The sequence below is a fragment of the Notechis scutatus genome, chromosome 3 (assembly GCF_049901735.1).
Source record: "Notechis scutatus isolate UNSWTSFEM ecotype Mainland chromosome 3, rNotScu1.2, whole genome shotgun sequence".
Classification (NCBI taxonomy): domain Eukaryota; kingdom Metazoa; phylum Chordata; class Lepidosauria; order Squamata; family Elapidae; genus Notechis; species Notechis scutatus.
This window is the reverse complement of record NC_142011.1, coordinates 42,217,286-42,242,428: the sequence shown is the minus strand read 5'-3', so window position 1 is coordinate 42,242,428 and position 25,143 is coordinate 42,217,286. Positions and strand designations below refer to the sequence as shown.

The window sequence follows — 25,143 nt, the reverse complement described above, 5'->3', positions numbered from 1 at the left end:
TATTGTTTATTTCTTGATTGCTATTCTAGTATTAATCTTGCTGTTAACTTCTAGATGAACTCAGATTACTCAACCAATCTATTATAAGTATTTATATAGTAAATCCTCTACATAGCATTATCTGTTGTTTTATGAAGCAAAATAATTATTCCTAGTTCTATTTCCATCTTCCATGCCATATGTCAGCTTTGGAAGCCATATTAGCACCAGGCACTTCCACAATGCCACATTCTTAAGCTTAGGAAAATGGGAGGGGGAAATTTCTTGGAGCATATGTGGTTAGACATAATAGCATTCTTCTTCTAAGTCAAGGTCATGTTATTTCTGCACCTGGTTGAAAAGTCATCTCAATCTGGGACGGATGGTGATTGGGGCATGTGATGCAATGGGGGTGTGCAGTGGGTGGATTTGTAGTTTTTACTTATTGCAAGGAAACCCAGAACTTTCAGATTCGAGATTTCCCAGATGTGCCATTTTCCTACTCTAATAAAAAGAACTTTGTCTCAGAGTTATTTGTTGGAGTGGAGGTTTTCTGGAACACTGATTTTTCTTCCCCATAACAGTAACAATAAAGAAATTCATTCAGCTTCCCTAAATGATTGGAAGAACTTGACCCAACATTAAGGAACTGCTGTCTGTCACATAACATCCAAAATCAGTTTTGCCTTTCTGTCTGAAAAAGCTTCATCTCCTTCTGGTAAGACCAAATGAATGTGGACATTGACGTCAGCCAGCACTGCTAAATGTATGCTCATCATGTTTTGCATGAGAAATTGCCTGGTGGCCTATTTAACAATATTAACATTCATCGCTGCATTCAGCCAATTCTGAGCAATAGTAACTGCCTCTCATCAGCCAGCTGCTAAATATCTGGCTCTGAGAGGCACCTTCAATGAAAGACATTCATTAAAACTACAGCTTTATCAATGAAAACAGCTCCTTTAAAAAAATAACATATCTGGCTTCAAGCCACTTAGTTATTCATACTACACCTGCCACAGGAGTCAGAGCATTTTGTCTACACACTGGCTGCTTCCCAAAACATATTGAGCAAAGTTATTAGATCTGAAAGCTTTAAACTGAAGTGTCTAAATAGAGTGTCAAAAAATTGACTTGGCAAGTCATTATGGAACAAATCTGTGACTGGCTGTATAACACAATATTTATATTCTTCCTGAATGTCCATTCCATTAAAAGGGCAAGATAAAATGCCTCACAGGATCACTATAGTAGCTTTTTATCTCTGTCTCTCTATAAAATCCTGTGGCTTACTTAGACCAGGAATGAAATATCCAGATTTAAATGTGAAAAGTACATTCACATTTTGTTTAACATATACTTGGTATGAAATTATTAGATTAAATGAAATTATTATGCATGAAATTCTGTAATATTATATATGAAATTACTAAGGTTCAATGGTTAATTTATCAGAGAAGAACCTTGATATTTTTTTTAAAAAGCCACAATACTGTATGGAATGCCAAGGCAATGAAGATAAGAGTTGTGAGGTCATTTCTGATTTGGAGAATTGCCATGCAAGTAATCCTTACCAGCCATTTTGGCCATCATATTCAAGGCTTCATTCAACAGTGTGTTGGCTTCTGTGTGAGCAGTTTGAATTCGGTCACCTTGGATGCCTAAATTTGACCCTTGTCCCATTCGCCTCTTCAGGTCCATGTATTTGCCATTCAATTGTAAAAATACCTGAGGGGGGGAGAGGGAAATGAGAACTAATCAAACTTCCAATGGATATATTGAAAAAATAACATCAGAATTCCCAACTCCAAATCGCTAAACCTGAGGTCATATGATGTTGGATAGCATTGTACTTAATCAGTGTTCCATTTATAAGTGTATCAGATTATTAAACACTGCTTTTCCCTCTTGCCTATTCCTTTTCTTCTTCAAAAAGTGATGATTCTTTTTCACAACAGACTGTTTTCTGAGTTCTTCTGGCTGCACAGAACACACCTTCTTTTCACTGTGATATATTCCAGTTTGTCCACTTTGAAGAGTTTTCTTTTTCCCTCTTATTCCCAAGCCAAATTCATGCATCTTTTATATAAAGATGACAACTGCATTGAGCAAGTTTTGTTTGTTCTGCAATAACCAATTGTTTTATTGAATATAATCAAACAAAGTTTGATAAGGCAAATATCCTTGTCATTAACCATTTTTATTTGGAGAAAAATCCTTCGGGATCTATGATATTCCTCTGAGTATGATTGGAAACAATGAGAAGCCAAATGCTCTTAATTTCCCTTGCTGCATCCTATCTTTCCTTCCTTTGTAATTAAAATCATCTCAGGTAGGACATGGAATCTATCACGCAAAAAGAAGATGACTTGGTGGCACATTGTTATCCAAGGGTAACATGTTGGAGAATCCAGGTTAAATTATAATTGCAATGAACAAATTATGTTTGTTCTTCAATATCAATTGTTTACACCTATAATTAAACAAAGCTTGGCAAGATAGATTGTCATTGTATTGAAGAACACATAAAATGAGGAGTGAAAGAGATAGTAAGAAATAAATTCAGGGTTTGTCCTTTGCTGAATGAATATGTCATGACTGGTCATGTGACTCTGTGATGGCCATTTTCTGAGAGTGTACAATATTTGTTCTAAAAATGCAACTGGATATGTTCTAAAAAAAATGCAAAAGGGAAACATATAATAGGCCTAAGAAGGTTGGGGACTTTAGTGTGAATAGCCAATGTCATTGACAAGTCTTATGGCTAAACTGAGACAGACGATCAGAACATTTACCAAGTATTTTTCCCAAAGACTGGTTGAGCAATACTGTAGCTTAAAGAATGCAACCCACTAAAGTAATTTCCTATTTCCATACCTGCTGAGTGTTTTTTGCTTGCGCATGGGCCTCTGTTGCTTGTTGGTGAGCATCTGCAGCCAATAACTGATTCTGGCTTGCCTTGTACTGTAACTGGACAAGCATTTCAGTGAAGCTATCCAGTTGACTGGTGATGTCCCGCACATTCTCCTGAGCTGGAGTGAGGATAGTCTGGATCTGAACATTCCAAAGATGAAACTTTTTAGAAATTTTATAAACATCCCAGAAAAAAATACACAAGGAATATTCTATTAAGGTAATAAAGTAATCACCTGTGGAAGCCACTATTCCAGGAAACAAAGGAGGTTTATCAATATGAAAGGAGAGTAGACTGGTTTAGAGTGAACAACTTAGATGTTCAATGTCATAATCTAAGCACAAATCACTTACTTCATCAAGGCGATTTTGGATACGCTGGAGGGGAAAAGCAGAGTCATGAATGGTAAGTTCAGCTTCTTGAAGTGCTATTTCTCCTTGTTTCAATTTCTGCAGCACATCTTCCACATTGCCCTCAATAGTACTGGCCTGGTTCCTAAAAAATTTATATTAAAGAAATAACATAAAGAAATGCTGCTTTCTTTTCAGAAAGATGCCATTCTATAGGTAATATATAATGGTGACTTGTTGAACAGAATAGGAACACATACAATAAAAAGCAACATAACATTACAGTTTCCCAAAAAGTCGAAATAAAAGTTTTAATACCATTGAAATAGCATTAAAAGATAAATTTTGCAATCTACAGTATCTAGGGAGCAGTCAGGAACAGATGTAATCTGAAAGTAAGATTTACAACTAGGAATATTAGATAGCTTCCCATAGCACTCCTCATGCTATTATATGTTTCTATATATCCCATGTGTTTCAATTCAATTAGTACAATACATAATCAAGAAGGATAAATGATCCAGTTATAGGAACTTATGGGTTTTATATTAAACAAACTTTTGTGTATTAAACTGCACAAGAACAATTTTTAATGAAAGTTCCAGAAGACATTTTTGTACAATAGAATTCCCAAAAGTTTAAAATTATATATATATTCAGGAAGAACTTCTGCTAAATGATACTATAAATAAATGTATGTCAATTATTACTTTAATAATGGATCTATTTTCCTCTACTCCAAAGTTATCAAACTCTTGGCCCCAAATCAGTGGTGGGATTCAAACTTTTTTACTACTGGTTCTGTGGGCGTGGCTTGGCAGGCGTGGCAGGGGAAGGATACTGCAAAATCTCAATCCCTCCCCACCCACTAATCTGCTTTCCAGCTCCGTTCTCCTGTACAGGGCAACAAAAGAAGACTCAGCCAATCAGCTGGGATTCGGGAGGCAGAGAATAGATGGAGGTGGGGCCAGTCAGAGATGATATTTGCCAGTTCTCTGAACTACTCAAAATTTTCGCTACCAGTTCTCTGAACTACTCAAAATTTCTGCTACCTGGTCAGAACCTGCTGAATACCACCTCTGCCCCAAATTGGAGAATGAAATACTATGTATACTAATTTAATTTCCTGAATGGAAAGCAGGATATAAATTTAACAGAAAAAGAAATGAATATTACCTGGCTTCTTCAGCCTCCTGCTGAAGGTGTTTGGCCTTAGCTATGTCTCCAGCAGTTTGGGCAATGATGCCGTCAGGACATTGCAGCTTAGCAATCAAATTCTGAATCTCAGTGATTTTCCTGAGAATTGTGCCAGTGTCAATTGGAAGATTAAGGGACAGGATATAATTGCTCACTTGCTGAATCGTGGTAATATCAGCATCTGGATCTGGAAAAAAAATAATACAGTAAATAATCTAACCAAGACAAACTGCATCTCTAATTCAATCAATAAAATATTTGTGATAGGCCTAGATCTCCACAGCATGGATATTTAAATACATCAACCAGCCTTTGATCAACCAGCCTTTGCAAATACCATAAACAAGCTTTTAGGTTATGAAGAAGATTAGGGTTTTAAAGCAAGCCAAATAAAACAAACATTATATCATGTGGAACAGGGAAGTCAGCACCTGTTCCAATTAAACAGAACAAACTTTGCTAGACACAAATTTTACAAAAGCATATCAAAATCCAAGTAGCAAAGGGCTTCCAAAATTCAATCAGTGTGAAATATCTATTAGCATCAGCTGGAAAGAAAATGTTTATCTATATACCGACAAAGGTTCAGTGGATTTGTAAAAAAGGAAAGTAAAGCTCAAGCTGCAGTCTCTATTACCTTTAAAGAGAAACCCAGAATGAAGGCTATGGTTTTTACACAGACGATGCTCTCGTTATGTACATGTATACAATTTTCTGAATTAAAGGAAAAACATATAATCATAAACACACCAAATGTATCGCTAAAACATGGGACCTTGAGAGCACAGATAAATTATATTTTCTCATTGTCCAGGACAGATAATCATGTGGTGATTTAGCAGAGGAAGAGTTTCAATAGAGGGTTTGAGCTGAAAGACATATTACAAGTATACTTTCAAGAAAATGTGGTCCAGATTTTGGTGAATGCTTTGAAGATGAGGAGTGACTGCAGAAACTAGGCTATACTTAACAGACACTTTTTTCATCACATGAATCAGTTGAACAATACTATGCAAGGCACTGGAGAAAATACTTTGAGTTCAAGTGACAAGATTTGCATTTTTCAACAAGAAGATGAAACCAGAATGTCAGAATACTGCCAGATGAAACCAGAATGTCAGAATACTGTTACTAATACAACCAACACCAACCTGGTTTGGTAAAAATATCTAATAAGACTAAAGTTTTATGAATAATTCCACAGTGACACATAGATATTTCTATTCAATCTTTACAATATGATGTGCCGTGACTTAAAAGAAAACTCCCACATATTTTGAGCACAGTATGGAATGAAATCCACCTCATAACCTTTTGGCTAATATTCTGTACATTTCAGTTATTATGCAAAATGAATTCTATTTTAGTTCTGTCAAATGTAGAAAAGAGAAAATTGATGGGACATATTAGTGCTTAAAAAATTGGGGTCAGAGGCATTGTGATTCACTGCTGTTTGCTAGAGTGGAAAGAACATTATAAAATCCCTGCATTTGGATAGATAAAAACTTGTCCTGTTTTTCATTTGCTCAGTTCCAAAGGACTTGAAATAAGCATGCGTAAACTCATTAATTTGGGGAGTTTGTTTTTGAAAATTGCTCCCAGAAATTTCTGAACCACTCTTAGGAGAGCATGGAAGTTTCATATGGTCCTACAGCATGTACACAATTCACTGTTTCAGGAATGAAATCTTCCATAGAATTTTAGAACATTCCATTCCCAGTGAGTTTTGCACATCCATAACTTAAAAGTACCTAAAACCAAATAACACCTGTAGGAAAGAGCCCTTATTCATATTGGATTAAAAGATATATTGAAATGTTGAGAGCATGTCATGGATACTCTCAGAATAACAAAGTTGGAAAGGACATTAAAAGTCTTCTAGTCCAGAGGTCCCCAATTCCCGAGCCATGGCCAACTGCCAGGCCTTGAATCATTGGGAACCGGACTGCAGAAGTGCGTGTATCCCCACTTGCACGAGCAGGTGAGCGTGTGTGCACACATTCCATTTGTGTAAGTGGAAGGCGCGTGTGGCTGCCACTCATACAAATGGAGTTGCGCGCATGAACATATACACATTCATGCAGACCCATCCCCTCTCCCCCCCATCGCCAATCTGCAAAGCCAGAAAGGTTGGGGAACTCTTTCTAGTCCAACCCACTGCTTAAGCAGGAAAGCCTGTACCATTTCAAACAAATGGTTTTAAAATCTCTTCAGAAAAACTTCCACTATTGCAGCACCCACAGCTTCTGGACACAAGTTGTTCCACTGGTTAATCATTATCATTGTCAGGAAATGTCTCCTTAGTTCTAGGTTGGTTTTGTCCTTGGTAAGTTTCTTGTCCTGTCTTCAGGTGCTTTGAAGAATAGGTTGACCCCCTCTTCTTTGTAGCAGTCCCTCAAATATTGGAGTACTGCTCATCACTTTCTTATCATTTTCTCCCATTAATGGACCAATCAGTTCCTTGACTTTTTTCTTGTTTTTTAAATGTTGGAAGAAGCTTTTTTTTTTTTTTTTACTTTTGATGCAAGCTTCAGGTTGTTTTGAGCCTTTGCTTTCTTGACTTCATCTTTGCAGGTTCAGGCTATTTGCTGATATTCTGCTTTATGTACTGTATGTGCCAGTGGTGGGATTCAATATTTTTTTACTACCGGTTCTGTGTGGCTTGGTGGGCGTGACAGGGGAAGGATACTATAAAATCTCTAGTCAGAAGTGGTATTTGCTGGTTCTCTGAACTACTCAAAATTTCTGCTACCGGTTCTGCAGAACTGGTCAGAACCTGAATACTACCTCTGGTATGTACCCTTTTTGCCAATTTTTATTCTTGTCTTATTGGCTTCGAGTTTGGGGTCTGGGTCTGTGTTCTTGGCGTGTGTCAGCTTGTTTGGTTTTGGGGTCGGGGTGTGTGACAGCTGGCGAGACAGCCGTGAAAATCTACGAGTATGTATGTATGTATGTATGTATGTATGTATGTGTATGTATATATGTTTATGTATATGTGTATGTGTGTACATACACGTACATATGTACATATGTACATATGTATATGTATACAAATAAATATATATTAGATACTTCAGGAAGGAGGAAAGTCCCCCTTAGAGTTCCAACTGCTACTCGAGGATTTGGCAGGAGGCAGATGAGAATAAATTCTCTATTAACTGGAAGAGATTCTGCATGAAAGATTTCCCAATTTCCCCTGTGGGAAAGCCGCTATTGAATTTGGCTCTTGAGTAACAGCAGGTACAACAAGAAAGTTAAATTACATACAGCAAAGAGATTGACTAGTGACAAGGTATGGATTGTTAGAATGTTGGAATTTCTGATTTTACCTGATAGGAAGTTGCGAACTTGGCGGATGAACTGCTTAGTGCGCTGGATGTCTGCCTCTATCTGTGTCCTGATGGCGCTCATTTGATTTCTCAGATTTTGGGCATTTGTCTGAATCTTGCTGGAAGTTATTTCAGCAGCTCTGATCTATTAATAGGTGAGGCAGATTCAGTTTCCATATGGTATTTAATATAGCTCATAAATGTTTCAAGTTTTAACATTGTTCCAGGTAAGTCCACAAGTAATAGTATTCACCTCCCCAGGTATTAATTACCCCATTCATTTCTAATATTTCTGATACAAGTTTCTGGTTAAAAATAATGCATGGAAATTTTGAATATTCAAATAGAAAACAAATGGCATTGTTTAAGCACTTGTGTTTTTATAATGCATGTATTTTTCTGACTTGTTCTTGCTTCTTATATTTTTCAGTTATGTTTTTAAAAGCAATAAAAATAATATATAAAAATAGCTTTAAAATTTTAAATTACTTGAAAATTACAGGTAGTCCTTGACTTATGAACATTATGGGGAATCAGAGTTTCCATTGCTAAGCAAGGTGATTTTTATGTGAGTTACACATGATTTTATGACCTTTTTTTTTTACCACAGTTGTTAAGAGAATTGCTACAGCTATTAAGTGAAATATATGGTTGTTAAGCAAATCTACTTAACATTAGCTTTGCTTGTTGGAAGCAGCCTGGAGAAGGTCACAAATGACAATCACACAGTGCAATCATTGTAAAGATATGCTGGTTGCCAGGTTCCTGAACTTTGATTATGTGACTGTGGAGATGCTGCAATGGTTGTCAAGTGTGAAGACCTATTGTAAGTCACTTTTCTTGATATTGTAGCTTTGAATAGTTGCTAAATGAACAGTTATACTTTGAGGACTACTTATGTTCCTTTCACGAGGACATACAAAACATTTTCTAGGTAGATTATTTCAATTGAAACGTCACTTAAATAGGACTAGAGTTTAAAACAACTTTTTGCAAGTTGCATGTTCTGATAATCATTCACAAGCTCAGGGGGAAAAGCAACAACAATAAACACACACACAAAGTGAAAATACCAAAACACTACTTTAATCAGGTCTATTAAAGAATGTCACCTTTTGAAATAAATATTCCATCCCTTCCCTTTTGCTTTCTCCATTCTAATTACATACCATTTGTTCAGTGTCCTGAAGCTGGCTGTTAAAATTGCGGAATTCCTGCGTGGTTTTCCTGGCAGTTTGGATAGAACTGCTGGAAAGTGCAATGATCCCTTTGCAGCTCAGTCCTGGACCACATTCATTTGCATTTTGATGGGGACACAGGTACCCAATACATTCACTAGGAGTGCAAACCTCTGATCTCACAACACTGCAAATCTAACAGAAAAAGTCACATGATCAATGAAGCTTTACAGAAAAAGTAAAGCAGTCAAATACAGTACAAATATTTCAAATAAGATTCAGTGAACTTATTTTATTTGTTTCTTTATGTGTAATGTTTCTAACTTGCCTATCATTAGTTGCTTCTAAATTCAACCTTCCCTGAATTTCAAAACATAAGATTCCAACTGGATCAGTCAACAGACTTATCTTGTTCATCGTTGTCTTTTACAGTTCAAGATTCAAACAAAAAAGATGCATTTGCTGATATTCAGAAATATGCAACTCTCATACAAGAAACGATGTATAGCAATAGCAATAGCACTTAGACTGATATATTGCTTCATAGTACTTTACAGCCCTCTCTAAGCGGTTTACAGAGTCAGCATATTGCCCCAACAATTTGGGTCCTCATTTTATCCACCTCAGAAGGATGGATGGATGGATCAACCTTGAGCCTGGTGGGATTTGAACTGCCAAATTGCAGGCAGCCAGCAGTCAGAGATAGCCTGCAGTAATGTATTCTAACCACTGTGCAACTGGTGCTCATTGATCACTATGACCGTTTGCTAATATCTAAATTTGCTAAAATCCTTTTAAAGTTACTCTCGTTGGCAGCTGTCATATAAAGAAGCACTGTAACTGAAATAATTCCTATTTATCTGATGTATAATTCCTATTTATTGGATGTATTTGATTTTACCTGGAAATTTCATACATTTCAACATATTTTACACATAAAGATGGCAGTTCAACAATCCAAAATAAATATGGCTGAATCAGTGAAGATATGCTGAGAACCTGTTCGGTGTAATGATTAAGACATCAGGCAAGAAACTGGGAGACTGTGGGTTGTAGTATCACTTTATACACAACCTCAGCTGGGTGACCTTTGACTAGTCACACTCTCTCAGCATGGGCTTCTTTCTATATACAGTCATATTCCTTTAATTACAACTCATCTGTATTGGGGTTTGTGCATGAGAGAGAGAGACAGAGACAAAGACAGAGAAGGAAAGGGAGAGAGAGAGATGGAATCTGTAAATCTAAAACAGGTTTCCACTGTTAATATCCCTTATTTATTATGATACTTTGGACTTTTTTCCCTCTATATCAGTGGTGGGATTCAAAAATTTTTTACTACCGGTTCTGTGGGTGTGGCTTGGTGGGCATGGCAGGGGAAGGATACTGTAAAAATCTCCAGTCAGAGGTAGTATTTGCTGGTTCTCCAAACTACTCCAAATTTCCTCTACCGGTTCTCCAGAACTGGTCAGAACCTGCTGAATACCACCTCTGCTCTCTATATAAAGTAATTACAGGTTGCATACTTCTGGAAGAGTAAGTGTCCTTGGAGAACAAAAGCCTCTTTGTTTTTAAAATACAAGCCTTGGTTTAACTGCACAAACATATTCACTGTGTCTAGGGGGGAAAAAACTAATCTAGCAATCCATGAATCTTTCTTTTTCTACACTAGTATTGCTTCTAACCAATTCCAACCAATCTTATAACATGTATATATACATATAAATACAAGTAAATATATTTAAACAGAATCCATTATTGTCTCAGTTTTTTGTTGTTTGTAGAAGTAGGTCTGCTCTAGAGCATTAGCTTTACCTTATTAATTACTGGAGTCAAACTGGGTGTGACAGCCATTTTATTCTGAAGTACTTCAAATCCTGAATCAGGGTCTGTAAGACGACTTTCAAGCTCCTCAGCATTTCTCCTGTATTCCAGAGACTCAGCAAGCAGCCCAGAAGAACCAGCTATGCGTGCACTGGCATTGGAGGATGTGAGATGTGCAGACCTGATAGTCTTGAACGCCCCTGCGGGAATAAAGGGGGATTAGTAGTGGGAATTGATAGCAACTCAAAATACTTGGTTTTTTCTTCAAACACTGAGTACTGAATTTTACTTTTAAAAGTCACATTACAGAAGAAAGGAAGCAAAACAGCTTCATAAACCTGAATTGACCTAACTGAATAATCTTGCTCTTGATAAATATTCTAAAGAATTCTCACCCATCTTTTCAAGAGGGCTTTAACAACAGCAGAGCTATAAAAATCCAAGAGTATATTTTCTTCATTATATCTTCTCCAAGCCAAATAAAATGTTAGCAATTTTCTTGGGAATCATATCTGTCTTCACAAAAAGAAACAGAAACAGAAGAATGGCCCCAGGTCAGAGTGGTATTCAGCAGGTTCTGACCAGTTCTGGAGAACCAGTAGTGGAAATTTTTAGTAGTTCAGAGAACTGGCAAATACCACCTCTGACTGGCCCCGCCCCCATCTATTCTCTGCCTCCTGAGTCCCAGCTGATCGGCTGGGTCTTTAGTTGCCCTGTACAGGAGAACAGAGCTGGAAAGCAGGTTAGTGGGGATGGGGAGGAATGGGGATTTTGCAGTAACCTTCCCCCAGAAATGGGAAGGAAATGGAGATTTTATAGTATCCTTCCCCTGCCACACCCACTAAGCCATATCCACCAAGCCAGGCCATGCTCACCAAGCCACACCCACAGAATCGGTACTAAAAAAATTGAATCCCACCACTGCCTCAAGTCCTTTTTAGAACAGAATTGTATAAACTTTGAAATACTGATTAACTAGATGAAAACAAGGGCTTGTCTCTCACAAACATTGTCATGATAGCCAAGCAATACATCTCCCATAAACTAGAAAGAAAGACTTAATGGGAATTAGCCTTCTGAATTTAGGATTGTTTTTCTCCTCTAAAATGTAATACAAGATAATTGTACAAATATTCATTCGACTATTCCTGAAGGGTAAAATCTTCAGAAAACAGAACTGCTTTACAAAAACAAAGTTCTTATTAAATTTATAATAATATGCTTGTTCAGCAAACCCAAGTTTGTGAAAGTTTGAAAAGGAATAATACTCTATAACTGCTAGGACATCAATTCTGCATCTTCCTACCAACTGCAAAGTAAATATTAAGTTGTGATAAACTCAGTCCAGGGAGGAAAGGGCTGATATCCAGAAAAGAATTCCTTAAGCCAGATTCATTTCTGGTTGTTTATGAATATGTGTCAAACACTGCTATGCAGAAAAAATCTTCAGTAGAAACAAAAACTCAAAATAAATTTTCTTTATAACAAAGCTTTTCTATGGCTGTTGAGTCACAATATCCATAAAAAGGCATGTAACATGATGTGGCAGCACTGTTTTTTTCAGCTTCATCCCACAGACACCGCAGGGAAAGCCATAGCAACAAGGCATATAGAATTCAAATGAATTATTTTTACTTCCCTAGTATCATACAACATGTTCATGTGTGATCTAAAGGCACCTCTGAGCTTCTATCATGTCATAAGTGAATTCAAATGTGAATTCAAGCCAGCAGAACTCTGCCTTTCAGATTACAGGGAGAAGGAAGAGGATGGGCAAACTATGCTGTTTTATACATTAGTTTTCTTTAAACTATTCTAATTTATAAGACGATGGTTTTCAAAAAAGTGAAGATGGCACAATTAACACCTTGTTCTTGGAGTATATAAGCCACTACCCAATTTGTTGCTGTGGTGAGATGATATTCCATATGAACTAGACAATTTGGTGACCGTGTTTTAATAATATATAACCAGAGTAACATACCATGAGTATGTACTACTAAATGTTTCTTGAGGATAGGGAAACACAATATTGTTGTCTACCCACCACCATCTTACTGGGAAGGCAATCTCCATATGCTATTGATTTCAATGCATCAAAAGTTGTTTCTTCAACTTATGCTGGGTTAAGTGATGCTGTGAGGTTCACCTGTTGGGCTTTATTTCATGATAGATAAATGTCTCCATTCCGACTGACAACTGTGAATTGTGGCTGGAACTTCCTATTGTCTACCATTACTAGTTGTTGCCTTTTATTGCCATTAGGTTTCCAGACTAGGAAAATTCTGCACCTTCCTTCTTTAACCAGTTCACAGGTAGACAATGAAAGGTTTGGCTTTTTAAAAAAAAACTTTATTTTTTAAGAACTTTATTGATTAAAGAGTAAACAGTGGCACTCTTCTCTTCAACCAGATGAAACTGAAAAGTGTTCTATAAGTTTTCCCTTATAATTCTTCCATTCTTCCTCTCTCCCTTCTGTCCTTCCTTCTTTCCTTCCCTCCCACAGATGAAAGACTGAAACAGTAAACCTCTCATTCTTCCTCCTGGTAAAATTACCAAGTTCTGCCATCTTGTTTTCCTATTCAGTGTGACAGGAAGAAATGGTAAAATGATAGTGCATTACTTCTTTTTTTAAAAATAGAAGAAGTTAAGAAGTTTATTTAAGAAGTTAAATGTGAGTGGGATTGATACATATGATTAGGGTTAAGGGTTAGGTTAGGGTCCATAGAAACTACATGTCTTCAAGAGCCAGCCATGGAAAAGAAAGGAATTGGTATTTGTTTTCCCAGCACAGATGGAAGGGGAAAAGAGAGATTCACTAATCAGGAACTGTGGAAGTATATTTTGGATGTACTGTAATATTAACCCAACACCATGACTAAAGCAAAGGGAGAAGCTAAAATATAGAAAGAGCTTTCTTAAACTGATTTTATTTCCATCAGTTTATACCAAGGAGTCATACCATTTTACATACAGAAGACCAATTAAGAATACAGTGTACACAAACACTTAAGGCCCTACTATTCCTGTAGTGGTTGCTTCATGCTTTACCAATTGGGCCAGGAATTAGGGAAGAAATTCATTATTTGTCCTACTATCATCCCTGGTTAATATATTCTTTAGTCTGTTGAAGTCCTATATAACCCAGAAAAATTATATACTATGGAAATAGGAGAATGAGTGAAAATGTAATTAACATTGATGTCTGTTTCCTATCATATCTAAAACTAAGAACAATATTGTCTCCTGCAGAAATATGTTACAGTTTAAATGTTATATTTATGAATTGGAATATGGCCATAACTTTATTAAGAAGACAAGCAGAAAATGTATACAATGTAAGAAATGCACATTCATCAGGTATAAGTACAGTGACCATATGTCCTTTATTATACAAGCAGTCTTTTATTTTAGAAAGATGTCCTTTTGTTTAACTCAATTATTTATTTTCTTGGTTTTGCTTATGAATTTTTGTAAAGCAAACTTATTAAAACTTACCTTTGAAAAACAAACTTATTAAAACCATTTTTATCTTATGAACCTTTTTTGGGGTTTGTCTTTTATTTTTTTCAAGAAAATATGATAATTGTAGGTATAAGTTATTAATTCTTAGAACTTCAATTTACTTTCATGGCAGAAAAAAAACAAACCAGGAAACTTATGATATTTTAATTTTATACCAGAAGATGAATTGCTAAGACTTTTCATACTCTTTCTGGCAAGCCAACAACAATCTTGAGGGAAATATTCTTAACTAGATGTCCTCTGCATTGCAATAGGACTAATAGCTAACCAGGAATAGGAAAGATAGTTAAGTTATTGGCAGTTGAAACTTGAGGGTTATACCTGAGAGATCTATGCTGCGTCCGGCTTCAAACTGGGCCTTCTTATTTTGGTATTGTTCAGTGATTAGATGCAGGCTTTTATCAAGAGCATCCATATCTATGGACAGGGAAGAGACTTCATCCACAAGACGTATTTCAGAACTTAAACGTTCAATGGTCTGCCTGGAATTAGTATAAGAAATATAATATTTATATACACATTTTTCTGTATTATTACCTCTCCCCTCTAATTGCTTTCCTCAAATATTAGGGCAATCTGGTCAAAGCAAAGACAGCACTATCTTTCTGAAAGGATGTAAAATAGCATTTATGAGAGCAGGACTTCATGTAAATCTTTATCTCTCTGCTCTGGGGATTTAAGGAAAGGTGGGGTGAATATACCACTCTGACAGCCTAGAATAACATGGACAGATAAAAAGAATCATTTGTCATACAATCTGTAGCTGGAACTCATTCTCACAAGCTATAGTAGCAGTCATCAATTCAGGTAGCAGGAGTAGATAAATCCAGAAAAGATATGACTATCATTGTATATCAGTGATATATTATCTCCAAAACCAAAGGCAGTTGCTAAGCAACACAAGGAGGGACCTACTATACGTTCTTGGAGTTCTTGATTGGTCTGCCAGATTAGGTAGATCATATCTTTCTTGCATTAAAGCTGGGGAAAGATGTAAACATAGGAAGTAACAAAACTGCTATTTTAAAGCGTTTTCTATGTAAATAGACAACGGCTGAAGTTGGCAGAAAAAAAAGAACCATTTTGTTCAGAGTTATGCTCATTTAGAGAGTACTTAGGAAGTTCATTTATAAGCAAAGTGTTTTATAGTTCATAAACTCTGAAACAAATGAGAGTATGTGATTTGTACTTTCATTTTTCATCTGAGGGCCATAATACAATTTCCCTAACCATAACATAGACAGTGCTTGTGAATTTGAATTTGAATGGAGTTAAGTAAATTCTTTTTAGCAACCAAACATTGAAATGTTATTTTCTATATACTTGGGGGGGGGGGGGGGCACTCCTTCTTTGTTGCTGATAAATCTAAAGAAAAAGCAAGCTTACCTTATTGTAGCAATATTATTGGCCACCTGGTCCAGTCCCTGCTCAGTAATGAGGGAATTGTCCAATATGTGTTGAATGTGCTGCATTTTTCTTTCCACTTCTAAAAGGCGAGTACTGTAGCCAGAGGTCATTGTCCCTCCTTGGAAGTACTGTGTCGAATTTTTCAAGGCAGCCTGACGTAAGCCAAACCTTTGAATGTCATCATCATAGGCTTGGAAACAAGGATGGCATGTCTCACACTGGTGATAGTTGCCACAGTAGCCCCGTTGGCATTGGTTACACTGGGGTCCTGTGAACCCAGAGCGGCAAAGGCAGCTACCAGTCAGTTTGTTACAGCCCATTACCTCTGTGCCTTGGAAATTGCAGTCACAAGCTATAAAGACAGACCCCCCAAAAAACCCCAACACAATTACTTAGAGGTTTGTATTCATATGCTGCCTTCAACCTTCAGTAGATTCATCATCATCGTTACCGTCATCACCATCTAAGCTGGCCAGGTCATCTGAGAGCATTTTGTGGGAGCAAGCTGAGAGCAAACTAGTCTACAAATACATCTTTTTATCAGGAAACAAAGCGATGACGTTATTATCTATCTACAGAGCCATGGAAATATTCAGCCAAGCAAATATTCAGAAGCATAAACAAAAGGGGAAAAAAGCATTTTTTTAAGCTCTGGAAAAAGAAATATTATTGTGAAGAGACTCGGGTTTTTCTTTCTTTCCTAACTCCCTGGGATATATGAGGGAGAGGAGGAAAACTATAATTGCTTTCAAGGTTTTGTTGCTATAGAGTTATAGTCAGTTTCTAGTCTACTTTACTGAGATGTTTCAACCACCCATGCAGCCTCCAGAATTCTACATAACAGATTGAGTCTTTTTTTTTCTTTTTTCTTTTGAACACTCTGTGAAATGTTCAAAATGAACCCTCAGTTTCTTCCTCAGAATGGCTAGGAGGCTGTTACTACAAATTAAAATGATACTGGAGGGTGGTACTATATAATACATATTTTACTGCATCATATTACATAATATAATATAATTATATATTATATGTAAGAAATTAAGTCAGGTGGGAAGAGAACTAAAATCCAATAAAGGAAGTAACTACAGGCACACTTTTATATGTATTATATTGTATATTCCAAAAAATAGGAATTATGCAGAAAAAGAGACTAAATGCTGAAATTTATTATCTATAAAATATGTAACATATCCATCTTTCTAAGAGTTCAATTATATTACAATTAAATTCACATTACAGAGAAGGAAATCCTTCTAAACAGGAAGAAAGGAAGCAGAAGGCAAAAACACTACATTCTATACATACACACACACACACACACACACACACACACACGGGTTTTCAAGGTTGACTAACATCAAAATATCCACTCTGGGCAGCTTCCAGTACTTTAAAAATTACACAATTTAAAGGAATATGAGTGACTGGATAAAAATACATAACACTCCCCTATCCATTATATTTTTAAGGGTGTTTTCTCATTTCATACTCAAACTAGGATAAGCTTGTTATTAAATGTTTGCTAAATTTCCACCCTATGGAATACTAAGAAAATCTTGAAATAAGCTAAACAAGTAGGAGGAACTCAAAAGGAATGGTTACAAATCTCTGGTAAGAACTAGAGCAGAAACAGATGTCAGCAGAAAAATGCTGATGTTGAGGACAAATGGTTAGTAATGAAATATACAGACGTCACCAAGCAGATATGTCCAGCTTTCCATACCTCTACATCCAGTCCTAACATTTCCAAATGTCTGGTGTGGACATTCTTGTACTTCAACAGTAGAGCATGTCAGTCCACCATAGCCTTCTCTGCATTGACATTGCCCTGTAAACTACAAAAAAAAAACAACCATCAGAAATGTCACTCAGGAAAAGACATCAACACAGAACTACAAAGTTTTGTCCAATAATCTTGGGAACAGAACAGTCCAGAAATGGCTTGGAAGATAAAGCTCAAGCTGTGTTACAGAAGAAAGTAGGGTCTTCTGGTAGGTAAGGTCTTGCTCCAAGCCTAGTGTTGGATTTGGAACAAGAGGAAACCGCATCTGAATCCTTGCTTGGTTTTGAAGTTCAGTCATCACAACAATATATGTCTTTCAGATTAATCCATATTTTCTCAACCAAATATAGAAGTAGAATTGCTGCTTTAAGAATTAGCCAGTCCAGTCTTTGTAAGCCAGTCTGAAAAGGAGGCATTACAATTCCACTACACTAGAAAGGCAGTAGAAGAGTTTAAATGTTAAATGGCCCCTAAGGTTTAAATGAATCCCAAGTTCCATATGCTTTATACAAAGCCTATTCAGGCACATTTCTTCCAGCTAGGAACTTCGGTAACATAACCTAATCAAAGCTGCCATCTGAGGTACATAGCTGCAGATGGCACCAGCAGTTCTTCCATATTTGTTCTCAAGGGAGGGGAAAAGCAGAAGCAATCTCATTTGAGTGCTTCTAGGAAGCTATCAAGCCTCCGAGGCTGGCAGACTCAGGAAATAAGAAATACTTGGATTTCTGGAATGATCTTTATTCAAGTAATAGTATCAGAATGAGGAGACACCAAATCTTGAAAGCCTGTGAAAACAGTTCTCCAGATCTACTTATATCTAGCATTCTTAAGGCTCTTTCTCACACTTTTTACTCCCCAGAACTAAGGACTCATCTTTGTAATATCTCCCTCCTTTCTTTATGTCCCAAGGTTGTTAGACATTCCATCACCCTCTCATAAACAATAAAGTCTAAGAAAAGATATTCTAAGATGCCAGGCTTCTAGTTGGTAGCTATTCTACCTCCCACCCCTCAATGAAATAATTGTGCTAAAAGGAAAGAATGAAAGCTACCGTGGGAAAACCTCAAATGAGTAATCCTTTCAAAAAAAATTCTTCCTGTAAATTTTATGTGGATGAGACTGGAGGATTCAGCATCATCTAGAAGCTTCTGTAGCAGAAGAACAAACCACTATCTTCCTCTCAGCAACAGACTGTTGAGTGCCCAGCTTATGGAGCTGTGAATTGCGATGGTTTCATATTCCCCTCTGCCTTCCCCACTCTCACAAATTCAAAGCAGTTGCTATCTTTCTTCCTTGTAGTTGATACCTGGTTGCACTGAAGGCTGAGTGAATTCTGAGGGTGGCAGTTGCAAGGCCAGCAGCCCTCCCCGCTTGCAATTTTCCAGTGATTCACAGCACACTCATCACACTTCTCTCCCACCACATTAGAAAGGCAGAAGCAGCGACCAGTTTCATCATCACAGGGCACATTTCTGCGACTGCCCAGGATGTTGCAGGCACACTCTGAAAAACAAAACAGCCAGCTGCTTTGTCAGAACTGCTGGAAGGAAGAGGGAGCTTTTTGATACAAAATAGTATCAGACTGAGGAGACACAATTCTTGAGTACAATAGTCAAAGGTAGCAAAAGACCCAGTTTTCAGGCTGCCTTCCACTACACTATTGCTCCATGCACTGAATTTGTGGAATTCATTGCTACGCCATAGTTATTTCTATGAGTTTAGATGCCTTTTGGAAAGGGATTATAACAGTTTGCTGGAGGAATAAAAAGTTGTATAGTTCTTCCAGGAAATAAATTTGGAAATACTGAAATCTCCAATCCAAGGATTATAAATTTTGGTATCTGGAATATAGTTTCAAACTGAGAGTAGGAAGGATGTTTGTGTGCATGCTCTACTAGCCAATTACTGTATTGTGGCATTTAGTTAGTTAGTTAGTTTACTTTATTGTCACTGCACCTCGTACAACGAAATCAAACACCATCTTCAGTGCACATCATGACCATGAAAATAAACACAAACACACATCCTTCACACTCCACACATTGAACCGAAACCCCCGAACACTGCACTACACAGCAGAATTCTAAAGAGCTACTGCCCCTGCCCTGGGATAGAAATTGTTTTTCAGCCTATTTGTCCTCGTTTTTATTATTCTGTACCATCTGCCAGATGGTAATAATTCAAAAAAAGGGTACCCAGGATGAGATGGATCTTTCAGAATGTTTTGAACTTTCTTAAGACAGCGGGAGCTATAATGCTCTTCCAAAGAGGGGAGAGGGCAACCAATTATCTTCTAGGCAATGACGTTAACCCTCTGGAGTGCTGTCCTATCTGCCACTGTGCAATTGGCAAACCATACAGAGGTGCAGTAAGTTAAGATACTCTCTATGGTGCAGCGGTAGAAAGTCACCAGCAGTTTTTCATTCAGTTGTTGTTTTCTGAGAAGTCTCGGGTAGTATAATCTCTGCTGGACCCTTTTGACCAGTGCTGCAATGTGAGCATTCCAGGTCAGGTCCCCTTTTATGGTAACACCCAGAAATTTAAAACTGGTCACTTGCTCCACTTGGTCTCCATTGATATTCAAGGGCTGGATGTCTGATCTGTTCCTTCTATAGTCCACTATAAGTTCCTTGGTCTTATTGGTGTTGAGGACCAAGTTATTGTCTCCACACCACAAAAGCAACAGTCCATCTCATCTCAGTAGGCAGACTCATCCAGAGATGAGTCCCACCACTGTTGTAAAATTTAGTAATAGTATTACTAGCATGAATGGGAATGCAATCATGCACATAAAGAGTATTGAGTAAGGGACTCAACACACAACCCTGTGGTGTACCAGTGTTAAGAATAAGGGCTGAAGAGGTATGATTACCTAATCTGACCCTCTGAGAGCATCCAGACAGGAAATCCATAATCCAAAGGCAGATTGAATGAGAAAGTCCAAGGTCCAGAAGTTTAGACACTAGTCTATGTGGAGGAATTGTGTAAAATGCAGAACTAAAATCTACAAAAAGCATCCTCACATAGCTCCCCCACTGTTCTAGATGAGTCAGAGCAGCGTGAAGAGTGATGGCTATAGCATCCTCTGTAGATCTATTTCTTCTGTATGGTGTTTATCAAATGTATGTGGAAGACAAGAAATGATATGCCAGCAGACCAATTTCTCAAAGCACTTCATGATGATAGGAGTGAGTGCCACTGGTCTGTAATCATTGAGGTTATTGACAGGGAACTTCTTTGGCAGCAGAACAATAGTGGAAGCCTTCAAACAAGATGGAATAGAGGACTGGAATAAAGACCGACTGAAGATCCTAGCAAAGACTCCAGCCAACTGATCAGCACATTTAGACTGAAACTTGGTGTAAATTCTAATTATTATTTTTTTTTCTTTTCCTTAGATTAATAAGCTAGATAGGAAGCCAGGCTTTTAGGAGGAAAAAACTGCTGGGATTTTATGTTATTGTTTGCCTGATCAAATTTAACAGTTGCTTACTGCCATCTCTTGGGGAGTAACTGAAGAATGGCATTATTGCTCATATATGGCTACTGCTTGTGACTTCACTGAAGTTCAAATCAAACCAACATTTGCACAAGAGATTGATGCTGCTGAATGAGAGTCATTCTAAAATTTACATGTAAGAAGTAAGTTTAGTTTAGCAAACTGAAGCTCATCTTAAAACACAGAGTCAAGTTCTCACTATTGAGACCTGACAAAGAAACATCTGGATCTGCAAATATGAATGCAAGTAGAATTGACAATTTTGAAATTTTAAAAGACAAAACCACTTCAAGCTTAGTTTTAATATCTATTGCAAATCTAAGGTGGTGAAGTTATAGCCGGATTCACACATTTCTTCATGAGTTGTTTATTCAATAAGTTACAATTGTCTGAGTTTATATAACATAGAAAGCTGTAGACCATTATTTACAAATGTGTATGGTAATTCTCAATCATACAGGTCATGGCTGTTCTACAGACCCTTTTCAAAAGGCAGCTAGACTTTCTCGGGGGGGGGCGTTCTTGCAAATATTTCACTTCTCATCCAAGAAGCTTTTTCAGTTCTGACTGAAGCTCCTTGGATTAGAAGTGAAAAAAACCAAGAAAGTCCAGTTGCCTTTTGAAAAGCACCTTTGGGATAGTATTTACTAACAAGGAATTTATATTAGCCATCTATGCACAACACAACTGAGCAAGACTTACTGCCGACTTATTGCAACTCCATGCATTGGCAGGCTCTACTGGAGATGTTGATCTGACATCCTCCAGATATTTACAGTCCTCCCAGCCATTGAAAAAGTGACTAGAAGGTTGCTTCCACTTTTCCCCCTTTTGGGATGACTTTTGTTTGTTTGCCTGCTTTTCTCAAGCAAAAAATAAAATAAAATAAAAATCTTCTAAGGTGCAGTTGTAGTTATTAACCAATAATAATGTTTTCCTCTTTTCCCCCCTTCTTCTTTACACAACCTCATTAAGCATGTTGGTTTAGTGTAAAGTTCCAATTTAATCACTGGGACTGGCTATGTGAAAAAAATAGGTTACCTTTTCTTGTACTAAAGTAAGCTTCAGTATCACAGCACATTCTATAATTGTATAATTGCAAACTCATTAAGGGAGTACACACAACCTCATAAACAAAACTTAATTTTCTATTAATATTCTAACTTTCTAAACTGGCCAGTGAGTTAAAAATAACTGAAAATATGGAAAAGGGGAATCAAAATGGTTAGTTTTTTACCAATAAAGAACTGGGTTTTTTTGGTTTTTGTTTTTAATATACAGAGCATTTTATAAGGAATGTGTGTGTTTTATCTAATGCTGGGAAGAAGTACAAGTCACACTAGATTTTAATATTAATAAATGGAGGATTCAACCACTTCCTTTTCTCAATAATTCATAGGATAACCTAAACCCTACATGTCTCCTGATATAGCCCAGGGTATATTAAAAATTGAACCATGCAAATTTCTTTTCTTTCTATTCCTAATGAAGAGATTTATAAATCTTATAGCTTTCTCAAATACTGTACATTTTAAGCAAATAATATAGGTTGACTTGTGGCCCACAAAGGATCAGTTTTAGGCTGCTTATATCACATGCTGAGGATAAGGCCCATATCTAGTCACAATGAGGGTGTATTTGTTTCTCATGGTGTTCTAATGCCAATGTAACCTACTTCATGAAATGGTTTGTGTCATGTAGATTGCAATAGATCCTCTTGATCTATTTCAGACTTTAACCTACCTCTGCAACCTTGGGGGTTAGAGTTGGTCAACTGAGTAAAGCCAGGTTTGCAAAGATGACAACGATCTCCTTGCACATTGTCCTTACAGACGCAGCGACCGTTCATGCGGTCACAGCTAGAATCAGGAACAGTGCCATCTGGGTCACACTCACAAGCTGAAAAGAAAGAAGTTAAAACTTCTAACTTTTTAAAAGTTGCAGCTCTATCATAGAAACAACATCAAACTAAAGAACAGTTTGGGATTTTACATGGGAATTCATTATTCTTAATTTCCCCTTTATTTGTTTTACTTGCTCTTTTAAGGTGTAAATATGACTGCATATTCTTGTTTTAAAAAAAATATGAAGCAAGACCTAATGTCCAGACCAAAACTTGGACAATAATGAGCTGAAATAGAGCAAGAGATGCTTCACTTATCAGTGATAAAAACTTACTGATATTATAATATGCATGCCAGAGTGTTCCTCATCATGTATCTTCTAATCTTAATTAAGAATTAACAAAGGAAGCAAAGTAGGCAGGTGGGTAATGGCAAAATGGATTATGATCATCTAGACCCACAGGAAAAGCAGGGCTTGGTTGGCAACACAAAAGACATTTTATTATACATTTACCATTTTTTGAAGAATTAGTCAGTTAGCAGGAATACTGGTGATTCACACTCATCTTGCCTGCTATGTTTCCACTCCATTCTGCAACTATTCTTAGTTACTGTTAAGAACAACCACTAGTGATCTGATAATGATTTAAAATTGGCCCCTCTCTCTCCTTTATTGTAATTCCACCACATCTCTCAAATTAGGCCAGGCTATTTTTGAATGCTTCATTTTGTTTTGCAATAGAATTTTTTGAGCAAAGAGTTGAATTGGAGCACAAGGAAAATAATACTTTTCTATAATGCAGCCACCAAAGTGGGATACTACAAGTGAAAAATAAAATAAAATGGCAAAAAAACCCATCAATAATTAAACTATCCTAAAATTGGTTCTAAAGAAGAGAGGTGAAAGAAAGAGGAACAGGAATATATAGAAGGAATATTGAGTGTATTTATTTGTCAGACTTAAGTCAGTTCAAAGCATCCTTATTTCCTAAGAAAAATCTGAGAACTGCCTGAAAAAAGAAGAAATTAGAGATTCCCGTCAGAAATTCAATGTATCATCAGCAACCTTTAGTATTCAGGTTTCTACAGAGTTGGTTACTTGAGAGAGAAAAAATAACTTTGCCAAGACCTTCCTGGAATTTTATATTTCTATTTCTTTTGCAATTCCTTTGCTTGTTTGCTTTGAATAAATTAAATAGGAACTTTTCAAACAAAGAGAAAGTAAGTGTGGGGTTGTTGTTTTTTTTGAAGTTTTTAATCAATAAAATATATTCTGAGAAAATATATTATGAAATTGAGAGAAGGCTTAAACACCACTTACGGAGACAGACCTCTGGATGGCCAAGATCAAACCGTCGGTTACGAAAAAAGTTTATTTTGCAAAATTCACAGTTCCTCCCTTCTGTGTTGTGCTGGCAATCTTCACATACACCTCCACTCTTTCCCTCATTTGCTTGGTATACACTTTGGTCAAAATGACATTTATGGGAATGTCCATTACAATTGCATCCTAAATTAAAAGAAAGTAACAACTCCTGTGATGCTCAATAAAAGAGAACGATCTTTTTAAGTTTTCAGTTTCACCACTAGATGGCACTTTGCTCTCTTTTATCAGAGGAAAATCTATGTATCAGGGTTCAGGGTTCTTTATAGAAATATGATATCTGTAACTTTACATACATTCACATAAATATAGTCTTAATCCATGGTACCAATTTTGGTGATTTTTTTAAAAACACATAACTTGAATTTGTATCTGTACACAACCAACATGTGCATTTTGTTGATTTCCAACTTTTACATTTTTCCTTTTCCATGGTCACTGAGGAAATATATATTATAATTAATGTAACTACTCTAGTATGTTTTCTATACATATTGTTCTATCCCCAGACCTTTTATGTAGATAGTACAGAAGAGCTATAGTAAACATGCTAAAATAAAACTAGGAAAAATAGAAGTAAAAATGAATACATTCTCATAAGATCAGCAAATCTTTGGTTATTCTCATAAGATTTGAAAACTAGCAAACCTTACCCATTTTTTTTTTAAAAAAAAAAACTAAATTAAATGTACTTATTCTTAATACTGGACATCATACTGATGGGGAATTAGGATGACATGGCAACTGTAAATGTCACATTACCAATCCTTGGTTTTCACAAAGATCTGCAAAACTGTTTGATGATGATATCAGCATAAACCAAAGCTTGGTAACCATTTTTAGCAATCATGATTGGCTATTCACGGACCAATCAAAAGTGCAGGATTACGAGCCTGCCGTGGAAGGAAAGCAATTAGAGTTTCAGGC

At 36.7% G+C, this 25,143-nt stretch overlaps 1 protein-coding gene across 2 annotated transcripts in view; it reads right to left on the bottom strand.

The window, feature by feature from the left end:
* The window catches only part of LAMB3 (laminin subunit beta 3), a 53,344-nt gene that overhangs the window by 2,473 nt on the left and 25,728 nt on the right, over positions 1-25,143 (bottom strand). For both annotated transcript variants that reach the window (XM_026675198.2, XM_087959592.1), the window contains exons 10-22: positions 24,154-24,342; positions 22,732-22,887; positions 18,796-18,992; positions 17,427-17,538; positions 15,683-16,055; positions 14,618-14,778; positions 10,763-10,971; positions 8,939-9,142; positions 7,770-7,914; positions 4,420-4,627; positions 3,247-3,388; positions 2,857-3,033; positions 1,554-1,707 (exon numbers count right to left, since the gene is read on the bottom strand). In XM_026675198.2, the coding sequence (XP_026530983.1) occupies positions 1,554-1,707; positions 2,857-3,033; positions 3,247-3,388; positions 4,420-4,627; positions 7,770-7,914; positions 8,939-9,142; positions 10,763-10,971; positions 14,618-14,778; positions 15,683-16,055; positions 17,427-17,538; positions 18,796-18,992; positions 22,732-22,887; positions 24,154-24,342 (2,427 nt within the window). The remainder of the gene's footprint in view (positions 1-1,553; positions 1,708-2,856; positions 3,034-3,246; positions 3,389-4,419; positions 4,628-7,769; positions 7,915-8,938; positions 9,143-10,762; positions 10,972-14,617; positions 14,779-15,682; positions 16,056-17,426; positions 17,539-18,795; positions 18,993-22,731; positions 22,888-24,153; positions 24,343-25,143) is intronic.